The sequence below is a fragment of the Artemia sp. Qi Xiang Cuo genome, chromosome 15 (genome assembly GCF_049724085.1).
Source record: "Artemia sp. Qi Xiang Cuo chromosome 15, ASM4972408v1, whole genome shotgun sequence".
In the NCBI taxonomy this organism is placed as follows: domain Eukaryota; kingdom Metazoa; phylum Arthropoda; class Branchiopoda; order Anostraca; family Artemiidae; genus Artemia; species Artemia sp. Qi Xiang Cuo.
This window is the reverse complement of record NC_142808.1, coordinates 19,012,082-19,029,935: the sequence shown is the minus strand read 5'-3', so window position 1 is coordinate 19,029,935 and position 17,854 is coordinate 19,012,082. Positions and strand designations below refer to the sequence as shown.

General features: G+C 35.9%; 1 protein-coding gene across 1 annotated transcript in view; it reads right to left on the bottom strand.

The window, feature by feature from the left end:
- Positions 1-17,854, bottom strand: part of ssp3 (SCAPER domain-containing protein short spindle 3) — a 221,139-nt gene that overhangs the window by 101,641 nt on the left and 101,644 nt on the right. Inside the window, exon 15 of the mRNA XM_089101539.1 lies at positions 11,618-11,724. Coding sequence (XP_088957665.1) covers positions 11,618-11,724 — 107 coding nt within the window. The remainder of the gene's footprint in view (positions 1-11,617; positions 11,725-17,854) is intronic.

Sequence of the window (17,854 nt, the reverse complement as noted above, 5' to 3'; positions counted from 1 at the left end):
GTAGTTACATTCCTTTTTATTTCTATTTTATTCTATGCTATATTTTATTTCTCTTCTCTTTTATTCAGACCGATTTCAAACCGGTCTTTGAGAGAGAGAATACGCCGTGGAGGATTAAATTTCCCAAAATGTTTTTGGAGGTAAGGGGCCTTTCAGATCAAAATTGGGAGAGGAATACGCTTCTTTTGCTTCCCGTAATGTTTGCATCTTTTTGCTTCCGGTCCCAATAAACTTACTTTTATACTTACTTTTTACTTACTTTTTACTTTTATAACTTTCATAAATAAAATAATATTAACATTTTGATTGATAAATATCAGTAAATGTATATTAAACTGACAATGCATATTCGTTTGTATTTTTTTCAGTAAAGTGCAAATTTTGTTCTGGCCTTGGGAAGGCATAGGGGTTTTGAGCCAAACTTATGTAATTTCTGCTCGTTTTAAGTTTGACTCGGTTATTTATTGTAATTTCTGTTCGTTTTGGGTTTCATTTATTTATCGATGCTGATTTGTGGTAATTTCTCGCTTGGTAGATTATTTGATTTTATTTTGTTCATTTTTTGTTTAATGGAGTTCTTTACTTTTTTTTGAAAAAATTATTTTGTGGAAAAAGTTTTTTTTAAATTAATTTCTGTTCGTTTTATATTGACATAATCTTTTCAGGGAAAAAGAAAATAATACTTTAAATCTTTTAGTTTTATTAAGAATGTATAGTTTGGCCTGCTATTTGTATGCTGGAGAAAAATTTTCAGCAATTTTTAACAAAACACACCCTTTTAAAAATCTGGACACAAATAGTAGTGTTTAATTTAGTTTCATACCTCCTCTAGTTGACCTGAAATATCTCAAAATTTTAATTCACTGTGTTTGGGAAAATGGTGGGCGTGAGAGGGGCGTTAGTCGCTATCCAATCACTTTCAACTATTAAAAAAGGCCCTTTCAATTTCCAATTGAATGAGCCCTTTTGAAGTTTCTACGACAACGCTTTCAACAAAAACATTATATGCCCCCAGGGCATAACTTACAACCCTTGCCCTGAGGGCTGTGGGGGGGGGGGAGGGGTTTTAATCCTTAAAGACATGATTTCCAAAACTTTCAAATGCGTTGAATAAAATGGCTATCTAAAAATTTTGATTGGATGTGTTTGGGGAAAAGGTGGGCGTGAGAGAGGGGTTAGTTGCCCTTAAATCACTTTCTAATATTAAAAAGGGTACTAGTCCTTGGAATTTCAAATCGAATGAGCCCCTTTTCAAGTTTCTACGACGAAGCCTTCAATAAACACCTTATATGCACCTAGGGCATAACTTATAATTCTTGCCCGGAGGGTTGTGGGGGAGTTTGCTCCTCAAAAATATACTTTCTATATGGAAATCAACTACATTGAACAAAATGGCTATCTCAAAATTTTTATTGGATGTGTTTGGGGGAAAGATGGACGTGGGGGAGGCTAGTTGCCCTCCAATCACTTTCGACTATTAAAACGGGCACTAGCCATTTGAATTTCCAGTCGAATGAGCTTCTATTGAAGTTTCTACGACAACACCTTCTTTAAAAACCTTATATACCCCCAAGACATAACTTAAAATCCTTGCCCTGAGGGTTATGGGGGAATGTCCTCCTCAAAACATATTTTCTATCCGGAAATCAACTACGATGAAAAAAATGGACATCTCAAAATGTTTATTGGATGTGTTTTGGGGAATGATGGGTTTGGGGAGGGGGCTAGGTGACCTCCAATCATTTTCAACTATTAAAAAGGGTAATATCCCTTGGAATTTCCAACCGACTGAGCTTGTTTTGAAGTTTCTACGACAACGCCTTCTATAAAAACCTTATATGCCCCCAGGGCATAACTTAAAACCCTTGCCCTGATGGTTGTGGGGGAGTGTCCTCCTCAAAAACATATTTTCTATCAAGATTGAGCCTTGATAGAATCGAATTTCCAATCGAATGAGCCTGTTTTGAAGTTTCTACGACAACTCCTTCTATAAAAACCTTATATGCCCCCAGGGCATAACTTAAAACCCTTGCCCTGATGGTTGTGGGGGAGTGTCCTCCTCAAAAACATATTTTCTATCAGAAAATAACTACGCTGAACAAAATGGCTATCTAAAAATTTTGATTGGATGGGTTTGGAGAAAAGGTGGGCGTGAGAGGGGGGTTAGTTGCCCTCAAATCACTTTCGAATATTAAAAAGTGTACTCGTCCTTTGAATTTTAAATCGAATGAGCCCCTATTCAAGTTTCTACGACAAAGATTTCAATTAAAACCTTATATACCCCCATGACATAGCTTATAATACTAACTCTCAGGGTTGTGGGGGAGTACCTTCCTCAAAAAAATATGATATAAATGGAAATTCACTGCGCTGAACAAAATGACTATATCAAAATATTTATTGAATATATTGGGGGGACGGATGGACGTGGGGGAGGCTAGTTGAGGGATGTGGGGGAGTGTCCTCCTCAAAAAATATTTTCTACCTGGAAATCAACAACGCTGAACAAAATGGCTATCTCAAAATTTTGATTGGATGTGTTTGGGGGAATGAAGGGCTTGGGGGGGGGCTAGTTGACCTCCAATCACTGTCGACTATTAAAAAGGGCACTAGCCCTTTGAATTTCAAATCAAATGAGCCGTTTTTGAAGTTTCTAAGACAACGCCTTCTATAAAAGCCTTATATACCCCCAAGGCATAACTTAAAACCCTTGCCCTGATGGTTGTGGAGGAGTGTCCTCCTCAAAAAGATAATTACTATTTGGAAATAAAAGATATTGACCAACATGTCTATCTGCAACTTTAGAGTGGATTTGTTTGAGGGATAACAGGCGTGGGGGGAGGAGGCTTGGTGCCCCACAGTCAATTTTGACTATTAAAAAGGGCACTAGCCCTTCGAATTTTCAATCGAAGGAGCCTGTTTTGAAGTTTCTACGACAACGCCTTTTATAAAAACCTTATATGCCCCAAGGGTAAACTTAAAACCCTTGTTCTGAGGGATGTTAGGGAGTGTCCTCCTCAAAAACATATTTTCTATCTGGAAATCAACTACGCTGAACAAAATAGGTATCTCAAAATTTTGATTGGATGTGTTTGGGGGAATGATGGGCGTGGGGGGGGGGCTAGTTGCCCTCGAATCACTTTCGACTATCAAAAATGGCACTATCCCTTTGAGTTTCCATTCGAATCAGAGTGTTTTGAAGATTCTAGGACAACGCATCCTATAAAAACTTTATATGCCCCAGGCCATAACTTAAAACCCTTGCCCTGATGGTTGTGGGGGAGTGTCCTCCTCAAAAAACATATTTTCTATCAAGAAATCAACTACGCTGAACAAAATGGCTATCTCAAAATTTTGATTGGATGTGTTTGAGGGAATGATAGGCGTGGGGGGGACTAGTTGCCCTCCAATCACTTTCGACTATCAAAAAGGGTACTAGCCCTTTGAATTTCCAATCGAATGAGCCTGTTTTGAAGTTTCTACGACAACAACTTCTATAAAAACCTTATATGCCCCCAGGGCATAACTTAAAACGCTTACCCTGAGGGCTGTGGGGGAGTGTCCTCCTAAAAACATATTTTCTATCTAGAAATCAACTACGCTGAACAAAATGGCTATCTCAAAATTTTGATTGGATGTGTTTGAGGGAACGATGGGCGTGGGGCGGGCAAGTTACCCTCCAATGGATTTCGACTATTAAAAAGCGCACTAGCCACTCCAATTTCCAATCGAATGAGCCCTTTTCGAAGTTTTTACGACAACTCCTTCGATACGAAGTGCCCGGGTATGGAGAACCAAAAAACAACACATTGTGCCCACATCGTTCTTTACTTATGCAGCGCTAGCGCGCTGCCTATGATTAGTAAGGTTCAAGTTTTCAAGTTCAATATGGGTTTTAATTAAAAAAAAAAAAAAAACTTAAAAATACACTTAACACAATTCCTTGTGCATTGATGCACGTTTGGGCCCATAATGATTTGCACACTTTAAAAACAGCGTGGCCTCCTCTCCTCTACAATTTCCACCCCCGAACTGCCATCAATAACCAATAAACTTAACACAACTTATCCTCCACTCACACCCTTTGAAGTATCAAACTAAAATATAATAAATAATGATAATATAAAAAATTGTAAACATAAAAATAAAATAAATAAATATAATAAATAATTTTTTAATCTCTTAGACAATTTTTTACATTCTTTTTAAAGGAGCCAAGATACCTATATGATTTCAGCTCTTGCGGAAGTGCATTCCACCCCTAGCACACGCAATTCTAGGAGAAAATTCTGACCTAGCTGTCGGTGTTGGGAGTATGTAAATATCTGATAATGATCGTGTATTTAAATTATGGATTTGTGATGTTAGTGTGAATAAATCTTTAAATGGTGATGGGAGTGTTCCTGAGAAATATTTGACACAAAAAACGGTGCAAGATAGTCTGTAAAGTGATGCCATTGATAGTCTGTTCGGTGCTGGGCCTAAAATTTGAAGTGCTTTGTTGTGAAGTGAGTTTAGTCTATGTGAGTTTAGTCAAGGACCCTTTTAAACCAAAAGACCAACCTTTGAGATATTAATTATAATAGTATTATAAATTGACAATTAATAAATTTTTTTATTTTCGGACGCACAGAATCTCTTCCCTTAAGCGGTGCGGGATTTTGACCCGTATTAAGGAAAATTTAAGTCCTAATTTGTGACTGGCGACCCCTTTCCAGTTTTCCAACAACATTTGTTCTACATAATTTGGTTGGAGTAACAGAAAAAAAAATATCCAATTCTTCATAGTAATGAATGGTAAGTATTATTACTATTATTAAGTATTATTATTATTATAAGTATTATTAAATTATTACGCATATGAGGGGGATTGCACCCCCTCCTCAATGCCTCACTCTTCACACTATAGTTTTTCGGCTATTTAAAAAAAGTTACTTATTATTCTAATTAAACGATCCTTGTGTTTCAGGAGTTGTTTTCAAAGAATTGGGAAAAAATTTAAGCTTTAGCGTAAAGTGTAAGATGTTGAGGCTGGGGCAACCCCTCTCGTATACGTAATAATTTCTGTTCGTTTTAAGTTTTAATGTTACTCCTTACTTTCAATTGAAAAAACTTGTTTTTTTTTTAATTTAGTTTCTGATCGTTTTTTAAATAACGCCAGGATACCTGGCTCCACCTCCATGGAAAAATCCCCCTCCCCACAGAAATATCCTCTGGGTAATTCAATCCTAGCGAAAATTTACCCCATATAATTACCCATAACATCTCCATGCCTAAAATTGAATAGGTAGAGAAAGCATGACATATAAAGAAATTTCGTATAGGAATTCTGGCAAATTAACCCAGTGTAAAACTTCCCCTAAAAAGTTCACTCCCTGAAAACTTCCCTCTCCATAGAAAATTTTCCCCGTACAAGATCCTCCCAGTAGAAAATTTGTCCTCCCCTCCCCACCCGAAAAATGTATGCATACTTCCCAATAGCAAAAAAAAAACAATGGGTAAATTTTATAATTTAAAAACCTTTCCCCAGAGGCTGTAGGGGGTCATTTTATCTCTAAAGACATAGTTATTGGGCCTTTCAACTATGCTGAAGAAAAAAGCTATCTCTAAATTTTAATCAAAAGATTTTGAGAAAAAGTGGCGTGGAAGGGGGCCTAGTTGCCCTCCAATTTTTTGGTCACTTAAAAAGGGCACTAGTAATTTTCATTCCCGTTAGAATGTGCCCTCTCTCGACGTTTTAGGGCCACTGGGTCGATACGATCACCCCTGAAAGAAAAAACAAAAAAAAAACAAAAAAAAACAAAGAAACAAACAGAAATACATCCATGATCTTTCTTCTGGCAAAAATTACAAAATTCCAAATTTTTGCAGATATGAGCTAGAAACCTCTAGAATCGAGTTTTTTGATAAGCTGATTCCGATCGTGCGATTTTCATTAAATTGTTATGATTTGAAGGGGGTCTTTTTCCCCTATATATATTTAAATATTAATATTTATATATATATATATTATATGTATATATATAAATTTATATATATATATATATATTATTTTATATGTTATATATATATGTTATATATATATATGTTATATATATATATTATTATTTTATATGTTATTATATATATATATATATTATTTTATGTTATATATATATATATATATATATATATATATATATATATATATATATATATATATATATATATATATATATATATATATATATATATATATATATATATATATATATATATAATTTTTATTTCTATTTTATTCTATACTATATTCCATTCTATTTCTCTTCTCTTTTATTCATATCGGTTTCAAACCGGTCTTTGACAGAGGAACTATGCCGTGGAGGATCAAATTTCTCAAAATTCTTTTGGGGGTAAGGGACCTTTCAGACCAATCTCTGGGAGAGGAATACGCTTCTTTTGCTTCCCGTCATGTTTGCATCTTTTTGCTTCCGGTCCCAACAAAAGATTTTATGTAAACAATGGGCAACTTGTATAATTTAGGGCAAATTTCTAGTGAGGGAAGATTTAAGGAAAAATCTCTGAAATTGAAAAAGTGTGACCAACCAAAATTGTTGTTTGTTTGCTTATATTAGCAAAGACCCTTTCAAACCAAGGGCAAAAGATCGCCCTTTGAGATATTAATTATAACAGTATTATATATTGAAAATTCATAAACACTATTTTATTTTGACAAATCGAATGAAACGTTCCCTTGAGCGGTGCGGGATTGAACCTCGGTACTCCAAAATGGTAAGCACGGATACTTCCCCTCCACTGGTCAAGGGTGACTGAATCTATTATTTTAAACATTTATGTTAATTAGCAGAATCATAATTTGCTATCTTTAATTACTTCATGTTGTCCAGTTGGTTCAAAGCATCACTTATGTGAATGGATAGTAACAGAACGACAATGTTCTCAAAATAGTTCAGATGGAGCTCCTTTTTTAATAGTTTCTTTTGTAAGGAGTTGTTACTGGAGCCATTATCGCAATTAAATTGTTATTAGATAACATGTGCAAGAAACGTTAACAAAAAACAAACTTAAAGAAACTTAACAGAAAGGTAACTTTACAGAAAAGAAACTGAAGACGAGCAGAAATTACTATAAACAGAGTTTAGAAACTATATTAAATACCTCCTCCGCTCTTCTCATCCGTAACCCTTCTAAAGCAGGGGCATAATTTGCTACGAGGCAGAGGCAGCTGCCCACTCCAGACCCAAGTTTGCCCCCCCCCCCCAGATCTAAGTTTGCCCCCGAGCTGAAATTTAGTTTCTGGAAAAAATCTTGTCAAAATTAAGGTAAGCCTGCATAATTCAAGTGTCTAGAGAAACAAATGTCTTTATTTTTTGGGGTGGATGCTCCTCATTTCATTTTATTTATTTGGTTATTTTGATTTTTTGCGGATTTTGTTTGTTGTTACCGTACGGAGAGTTGAAGAGCAATCTTTTTATTACGGTATCTGGAGATGGAGATAGTATTATTTATTTATTGTTGAGTGTGTATAAACCCACACACGAGTTATTCTCACAGTGGGTATTTAATTTGATAGTTTTGTCAAATTTTTTTTTTATTGATTAATAAAGAACTTGAACTTGAACTGGAACAGGTCAGTTTTCTTCAGTATATCTTTGCCTTTATGGTAATATATGACTTATTTTTCAGTTTTTACTGTCATTTTCGCTTGATTTGGGAAAATTGGCTCCAACTTGCCCCCCACCCCCAGGATTTTGACGAAATTACGCCACTGTTCTAAAAACTTTTCCGTGATTTTCGTTTTATTGTTTGGCTACCTAACCTGACTGTCGGTCGCGGTTGCCAGCACGCTCAGTTCTTAAAGTGCTAAAAAAAATCCAAAATTTGCGTACTACCCAACGAATTTCGGTGCTAAAGTCAAAAATTTTTTTTGCTTGGTCCGTTTAAGTGTACTTGGATTAGTTTTAGGTCAAATCTTTCTTCTGCTTATTTCAGATTTTGCGCCAATCTTTCGAAACGAATACTGCAAAAAGGCGGTCAAGGTTGTATAAAATTCGCGCCAATCTTTCAAAAACAAATACGGGAAAAAGGTATCCCGCACTTTTTCTTAAATCCTCTACCTTTTTTCAGAATCTACATTATTTCGTCCAAGACGAAAATTAAAATTGTAGCACAGAAGTGTTACTATTTGGTCACTAAATATAGTGCTGCAGTGCCACTCATGGTGAAATAGCACTAAAATAGCACTTTCGTGCTACAGATGGCAGCCCTGCTATCGGTGGCAAATTAGGCCGAAACTTTACAGGTTATTTGACTTTTCTAAGGGTGAGGGAAAGACTAGTAGGCTAACCGGGCTCTAGGCTCGGGGTCTCTTCAAAATGTTAAGATACAACGACAGACCAATAAATTCCTTTCTGTTTTATGTTTTAAAAATCGAGCTATCCACAAGTTTTCGCACGCTGTGCGACAATGTTACTAAACTTTGATATTATAATTCTCTAAATTTTTAATCAATTTGCTTGAATTAATCCGTGTTTTCTCTTTTTTTTTCTTTTTTCTATTTTTTTCTTTACTTTATTTTCAATTTTTTGTTGTTAGGGTCCTCAACAAGTTCGCTTCCAGGATCCTTATTATTATTGGTGTTATGTTTCATTTTTATTTGAATAAATTGAATTGAAGTGAAATTGAAAATCCCCTTCTCTCTAATATAGCTTCCTCTATTGGTGGGCTGTTCCCCTTTCACTTTTGTTACATTTCTCTTCAAATATTTTATTTTTACTTTATGTTCTGTTGAAAATCGTCTGAAGTAATCTATTTTTAATTCTTATTAAGATTTAGGCTAGCAAGCTATGTGAGGCACTAAAGCTTTTTAGAATTTGTTGATATTTACTACAGGCAGTAAATATCAGACCCAAGTTTGCCCCCCCCCAGATCCAAGTTTGCCCCCCAGCTGAAATTTAGTTTCTGGAAAAAATCTTGTCAAAATTAATGTAAGTTTGCAAAATTCAAGTGTCTAGAGAAACAGGTCAGTTTTCTTCAGTATATATTTGCCTTTATGGTAATATATGACTCATTTTTCAGTTTTCACTGTCATTTTCACTTGATTTGGGTCTTGATTTGCCTCGTAGCAAATTATGCCCCTGCTTTAGAAGGGTTATGGATGAGAAGGGCGGAGGAGGTATTTAATATAGTTTCTAAACTCCTACCTGTAGTAATTTCCCAATAGAAATCATTCTTCTATATATAAACTTTAATACGAAGGTTTTGAGACATTTGAGGGGTTTCATTTAGTGGTTTCAAACGCACTGATTACTGTATTTCTTTTATTAATATCTAAAATAGGTCTTAAAAGTCTTTTACACAAATGATCAAATTACAAACTCAGAAGTCGCCAGTCAGAGGCGGCAGAGACACTTTTTTTCATGTGGTCAAAATAAATTTTGTATTTTTTGCCGTCAAAATGTGGCTAAAATAAGATGGAAAACATTAGCGGTCTTAAGATGTCTAAAAAGCAATAATAATCTGAAAATCAATAACATTTCGAAATATACATTCAATGCCACAAAAAAAGGGAATGACAGAAAAGTATTTAAAAACTTGAGAAAACTGGTCAAAAGAATTAAGGGGTCGGACTAAAATGGGTTAGTTTCATTGCTAGAAACACTAACTGTTAAGCGAAATACTCACAAATATAAAACATATATTTTAATATATTTAAAACTAAAACTACAATTTATTTATTTACAAATATACTTACATACATTATTTACAAATATATTTATAAATATATTATTACAAATTATTACAAATATATTATTACAATTATACATTATTACTTAATAATGTATTACAATTTTATTATAATGTATTACAAATATTATTAATAATGTATTAATAATAATATAATTAATAATGTATTACAAATATTATTACAATTATACATTATTACTTAAAAATTAATTATTACAAATATATTATTACTTATTTACAAATAAATTTATTTATTTATTTACAAATATATTTATTTACAATATATTTACAAATATATTTAAAACTAAAACTGTTACAAACATAAAAGTAATATAAAACAACAAACTTTCGCTATATGGATTTCGGTAGGTCATTGGAAAGGAATTTTCTTAAGTCCTCAAAAGAAAGAAAAGTTAAGAAAAATCAATACTTATCTAAAAAAAATAGTTTCAATTGCACCTTTGTTCGGCGCATAAAGTGAAAGATTTTTTTTATTAATAATAACAATTTTGTAAGTCAGAGAATCGAGTTTTTCAATTCTGACCTGAAACGGAAAAGAAACCCAGATATTTGCCTCAATGAACACAATTTAGGCAACATAAGATCACATGCGATCACAACATAAGATCACAATGTAGTTCACAATGCGAAATTTGATGCCAGTCTAGATTTAAACCTCTGGTATGATTCGAACATCATATCCCTTGGCCAATGCGTCATAAGAATCCACGTAGTTTTATTATGCTTTAGTTTAGTCCTTGATTTAAAGTACCTTCATCGATATTCCCTTAACTCTCTCTAACTATGGTTCAAACTTATCAAGCGCAAGAGGCTCAAGTAGTGGCAACCGTGGTAATGATAGCCTCTGCTCGCTCTGTACCAAAGTGAGCAGATGGAGCGCACTTGCGCCATTTAAGCGCTTTCTTGAGGCGGTTGCGCATTGAATTTTTCGAATCAACGCATTTTTTTATGGGAAAAATCGTTCATTGGCGCATTCTCACTAGAAAAATGGAGCTTTCGGCGCATTTTCACTTTTAGGTGGTGTAACTTTAGACCAAGCAACTGGCAACACTGCTCTGTAAAGCGATGCTATCACATTTTTAGTTTATTGATTAGCTTGTTCATTAATCTTTTGTTTTACTTTGTGTTTTTTATGGCTTCCTTTATTTATTTATGGCTTCCTGTTCATCAGCCTTTATTTTTACTCTGTGTTTTTTATGGCTTCCTTTATTTATATATGGCTTCCTGTTCATCCGTCTTTAGTTTTACTTTGTGTTTTTATGGCTTCCTTTATTTATATATGGCTTCCTGTTCATCAGTCTTTAGTTTTACTTTGTGTTTTTTATGGCTTCCTTAGGGCTATTTTCCCAACATCAGGAATGATTCTGTCGTTAATATCTCACAAATGTATTCAAGAAACAAGCAAACACCTTCAACTCCAACGGTCCGATCGTAGCCTCCTTTTCAACTTAGAACTCTCTCTCATAGCATTCACGATCTATTTATTCTTTCAGCAATTGAAACTTAAATGTAAAGGTACCTAGGTAGTCTTATTCTATAGCCATTATGTTCTTGTCAAGAATCACTCTGCTTTTTCCTTCTTATTTTGGTTTTCATTTCTATTTCTTTTCTATTTAATCTACTTTGTATTTATTATTGAATAAATTACGCCTAGTTTTGTCACGTCTCCTGCTTCAATGAGCGAACTGAGCTTTTTCAGGAAACAGCTTATTTTCAAATAAACTTTATCTTTGAAAAGCTCATGCACATACTGTTTGATTAATCATAAGAGCCATTGTCTGTTCTGTCGGTTTTACGAAGAAAAATTATAATCTGAACTTCAAACAAAGGATAAGTTCGAAGTACTTACCGAACTCTACTTATGGCATGAGAATTGTCAGGAAGCGAGGTAAAGAAGGCTCTTGATAAAACATCAAAACCATCTAACGAATGGAATGCCAACTGAGCACTTTTGCCCTGAAATAAAGAGTCATAGTTAGTGGAACAAAAAATTTCGATTAGAAGTATCCCCGTTTTTCCCAGCCTAAATTTTATTCCCGAGAATATACCTTTTTCAAAGGAATTCCAATTTTAATATATAATTAAAAGAATAGGAAGAGATCAAACTTAGAAGCTCGAAGATTGTTTTATGTTGAAGCTCTATTATTAGATGTTCACTTTTGCATCAGACATTTTGGATATTTTGGACAAAGTCGAAGGCATTCCAAGCATCAAGCGATACATACTATTTTACAAAGACAAGTCGTCCTCTTTAGCCATCTTCTTTTTCATCTTCATAAAGTGGGAGGTCCATGGACTCATGAAGGCATATTTTTACAAACAAAACTTGTCCTCTTTAGCCATCTTCTTTTTCATCTTCATAAAGTGGGATTCCATGGACACATAAAGGCAGATTTTCACAAACAAAAGTCGTCCTCTTTAGCCATCTTCTTTTTCATCTTCATAAAGTGGGAGGTTCATGGACACATTAAGGCAGATTTTCACAAACAAAAGTCTTCCTCTTTAGCCATCTTCTTTTTCATCTTCATAAAGTGGGAGGTTCATGGACACATTAAGGCAGATTTTAACAAACAAAAGTCTTCTTCTTTAGCCATCTTCTTTTTCATCTTCATAAAGTGGGAGGTTCATGGACACATAAAGGCAGATTTTTACAAACAAAAGTCTTCTTCTTTAGCCATCTTCTTTTTCATCTTCATAAAGTGGGAGGTTCATGGACACATAAAGGCAGATTTTTTCACCTCTTTACTACATTGGCAACAGCACTGGGGCATAATCATGACCATAATCATAATCATAATCATACTATGATGAAGAGGGAAGTTGGAATTCAGGATTCTATAGAAAGTGTCAGGTATTTTAGCAAAGGACCAATGGTGCTTGAAGGCAATGGTCTCCTCACAATGTGGCTGGCATTCAAACCTGACATACTGGATTGTTGCATCTGCTGAGAAGCAAGTGCAACATATTCAAGAATGATGTAACCTCCACTTAAATAGCACCAATTTCAGTCAGAAGTATAGCACCGTATGAATTCTTGTGTGGAAGTGTGATGATATTTGTTCACTGTGAACTATTTGGGATTTTCGACCGATTATATCCCCTGTATTTAGGTTATGGAGAGGGTTTGAGTTCAAGGAAGAGGCCTTGGTTGCTAGTAGATCGGCTGTTTCATCATATCTGAAGCCTATATGGCTACGGACATGCTGAGAATATATCTGATTGCCTTTTGCTTGAAGGTTCTATAGATGTCTTCTAATAGGTCGTTCTTACCATCAGCAATTCTGTTTATATTTTGGAGCAACTGTATTGCAGATTGGGAGTTTGTTAAACAGAGGATACTTTTAGTCCACATGCAATAATTTATAAGCACGTTTAGAGCAAAACGTATGGCCCACAATTCAGCAGATAAAATGAAAGATCCGAATGGGAGGGGAAAGTAAAGATTAAGGTTCCGCTTTGTCATCATGTACAGACCCATCTATATAAATTTTCCTCTGACTAGGGTAGTGCTTAGAAATATATTCAGAAAAAATAGTCTGAAACCACAGGATTGTGTATCAGGTTTTTATTAATAGGAATACAACCAGCTTGACAAAATGGTGGGCATATTGCCCAAGGAGGGATTTCAGTAAATGGATAAGCATAAGAGGGTTGTTGACACCAATTAGGGGCCTCCAGTGGAAACTGATTCCAAGCTGAGTGGGCTTTGAAGCAGACTGACTTCAGTTCAAAAGTATGTTCATATGCAACATGCTTGCTGCTTGGATTTTTGAGAAATATTTATGTCTTTGACAAAAGGCTCTCTCTATTATGGACATCAAAACAGACAACACCTTCAATTTTACCAGAGGACTGTGCTTGTGCAGTCCCATAGCTATTCGAATGGAGGAATTTTGTAAAGATTTAAGGATGTTAAAAGTAGATGAGGATAACTGGAGAAAAATTGGATCTTGTTTTCCAACTTGGATCCAATAACGAGTTTGTAAAAATCCATAATGATTCTTCAGTGGCGCTCCCACTTACTTCCCGCTAGTCCTTTCAGCATAGAAAGTCTTTGAATAATGCCATGACAATTTGGAATCTATCCTTATGTTTTCACAAAATTGTCATATAAGATCTCAGTGGAGAGTATTTTAATTGGTATGGAAAGACCTCTGCTACAATTATTCAATAAGATCCCTTTGGTTTTATCGATTGAAATCGGGAGACCAACAGCTGAATTGAATATCGGAAAGAATCTTACATCCTGTTGGATGAGTCTTTGAAGATGGTCAATGTCCCTCCCAGACCACCAAACAATCAGATCATCACCATATAGGCCAAACGTTGAATGAGATACTTTCAATTCTGAAAAATACAAGTTGAAAATAAGAGGGCTCAAGATAGCTCCTCAAGGAAGCCCCCTGGTAATAGGAATAGTCTCCCCCTTTGTCTTATTTACTTGAACATAAAAACTTATATCCGTTAGAACTTCATAAAACCAGTGAAAGAGTAAGGGAGATCTAAGTTAATTAGAAGCTCCAGCAGTTTAGCCGAGGAGCAGTTTTATATCAGGCAGGGTAATACAGACTGCGTTAAACATTATAACAAAATCAAGTAATATCAAGCATCTTGTTCAAATATATCAAGCAAACTTCCTTTTATTACTGCACACGCGCTGCACACGCGCTGCACTGTAGTAATGCACACGCTCCTCACGAACTAAACTGTTCATGGTAATGAGTTGTAAGTGAATAGCAACCTTTGTCAACAGAAAACGAGACTCTAAAAATTGTAGCTTTATTAATAATATCAAAAGGACATGCTAATTCAAAATAAACAAATTCATTAGAAGAAGATTTACAAAATGAAAGAAAAAAGATACAGAAAAATCAAAAAGACAGAGAAGTTGCAAGCCTGACGGAAACTCCTCCATCTAGTTAGAAATGCACGAGAAACTCAAGATTTCAAAATCTTGTTTTCAAAAGCGAGATTTTCGTAATTTTACCGAGAAGGGTGGTCGCAAATGCGTGTTTGGTTGTTCTTTTTTCCACGACTGATCGTGGCCAATAATTGACCATTGAATATCGCGAGAGGGCTTAAACGGACGAAAATTTAAAGTTCTAGAGCCCTTGCATAAGAAACAAGTTCTGTTTACGATCTCCTTAAACCTTAACTGGTAGGGTGGGGTCTTTTTGACCCCAAGGACCCTTTGAGAGTGAGTGCCTCCGGTGTCGTTAGGAGCAAAGCGCTGTTTTCTCGTATATTCTCGGGAAACTTGGTGGTGTTGATGCATACAATCAGTCGAGTAGCTGGCAACAAAGACAGAGGAGGCAAGAGTGGTCAGGGGTCATTTTGACCCAACCCTACCATTAACGTTACAAAAAAAAGGAAAATGAAGATTTGTTTTTTTGAAGAAATGTGATATTTGTTGCTAGTATTGCACCTTTCTGTCATTGCCAAGAATGACTTAATTACTTTTTCGTAAGCTCTAGTTGGATTTCACTTTTTAGTTTCTCGGTTTTGACCTCTTTCATCTTTTCTTTTCAGATTTCAGTGTCGAAAAGTGATTCATATGGAAAACTTTTACATTTTCTTTTCCTTATAGAAAGAATGGATACCCGAGCTAAGAAGCGCCTTATAGAGGAAGATATCATTCAGATACTTGAAGAAGATGACGATTTATCAAGTGGATCCGATACCCAGAACGACGATGACAACAGACCATCGAATGACGAGCAGGAAAACCTTGTTCCAGATGAAATTTTATCATCAGAAGAAAGCGCAGAAGAATCCAATGAAGCTATCACTCCTTCAAGTCAATTCGGAGATCAACCATCGCCAGCTCCAGGTCAGCCAGACCTCGATGATGTGCCTCTTTCTCAGAGAACCAAAAGATGGACCCACAAGGATGTGCTACTAGGATGTGACAGAACAACAAAGGAGTCAAAAAGTGCACCACCACCCAGCCGAACCAGAGGCAGACATTTACGAAGCCAATTGCTCAGGTAGAACTTCGGACATTTTTTCGTCGTATGTACCTTGCCGGAGTTTTCAAGTCAGGAAACGAAGATGCAACTGGCCTGTTTGCCAGCGATAGGACCTAGAGACATATTTTTCGAGTGACCATGAGCCTGAAAAGGTTCCCCTACATTGAGACCTGCCTTCGCTTTGACGATCCATCGACCCGTCTAGAAAGAGGAATGCCGCTTGCACCGATATTCGATATTTACGAGCAGTTTGTTGGAAACTGCAGCAAACTTTACTCTCCTTCAGACATCGTCACTATCGACGAGATGCTTATCGGGTTTAGAGGCAGAAGTCATTACCGTTTGTACATTCCTAAAAAACCCGACAACTTCGGCATCAAAATGCAGTGCCTACCAGACGCACGTACTTTCTATCTCTGTGGTTCATTTACTGTGGAAAGGAGACAAAGTTGCTTGATTCCGAGCATTTTTCGGTACCAACTAGGACAGCTCACACTTTGACGAGGACCATCTCTGGCTCAGGTAGATATATCACGGCCGACAATTGCCACATTTGCGTTCAGCTCGTGGATGAGCTTCTAAAACAGAAGCTGGACAATGCATAGACTGTAAAGAAAAACAAGTGTACAATACCTGACAGTTTCCTTCCAAACAAAACTCGCCAGGAAGGGAGTTCACTCTTTGGCTTTAAAATTGATAAAACAGTGGCTTCATATGTGCCAAAGAAAAGCAAGGACGTCGCGCTGATATCATCTATGCATCAAACACCAAAAGTCGACGAACACACTGGAAAACCGGAAATTATTGAATTTTACAACTCAATAAAGAGTGGAAATGACAGTTTGGAACAGAAATCTTCAACTATACCACTAGCCGTAGAACACTCCGTTGGCCAATGGCAGTGTCTTTTGCTCTATTAGACGTTGCTGGTGTAAATGTTTCTGTGCTTGTAAATGAAACTAGCAATCAAGAGAAGAGCATTTCCCGCCGTGAGGTCCTCATAAGGTTAGGTATGGCTTTGGTCCAACCATTTTGCCCCATCAGATCTTTAAACAAAGTTCTGCCAAGAGAACTTCGTCGACTTACATGCCAGGTTGCAGAAAGCCAGAACATTGGGGAACAACATTCTGCAGCCAAACGAGCTAGATGTAGTATCTGTCCCAGGGAAAAGGACCGCAAGACTACCCTACGCTGTGCCATCTGTAAAAATAGTGTCTATAAGGAACATGCAGTGACTGTTTGCTCAAGCTGCATCTAGAAACAAACTTTTTATTGGTTTCAATGGTAGTTATGTCAATATATTTGGAAATAAAAGCTCATGTTTTCATCTAAATATTTTATTGACTTGTACCCCTCAGAAGATTGGGGTCATTTTAACCCCTACCATGAGTGTTATAAAAACATCCTACCAGTTGAGGGTTAAGTAGCAAAGGGCTGATTTCTGTAATTTTCTGCCACAAAACAAGAGTTTGGCCAAAAAAGGGAGTAGATGCACTGAAACCCCGAGATAGCTAATGACTAGGAGTCAACAATAATCTTTCCAAATTTTAGGGGTCAATTTTGACCCCTAAATTATTAGGGGTCATATAAGATTCAAATTTTAGGGGTCATTTTGCCCTACACATATTGCCATAAGAAATGAAAAATTATTGTTGGTGGGATAGTTGAAAAATAACAATAAAAACAAGGCAATAAATGGCTTGTATTTGTATAAGCACAAATATTGCATTTATATTTATATAAACTACAACTGCTAACAACTCACCGCAGCATCTAGCCACCTGAGGCTAACACAGCTACGGACTGTCCACCTCCATTCGAATATACCCAAAGTCTTTATCTTTACACCCTCCCAGAAAGTTCCCATTTCCCTTAAATCTTTCTTTATGACACCCTCCCACCCCAACCGCGTACAACCTGCTTTCCGTTTAGGCCTTGACGACTAATATTATATTTATACAAAAGGACAGAATAAATTCTGCGTTTTCTTGACAGCAGAATAAATTCTTGTATTTATAAAAATACAACGTAAGACGCAGATTAAATTCTGCGTTTTTAGGGACACATTCTTCAAGTAAACTCTTCATGAAGGGCCATTCTCATAAAAAAAGTCAGGG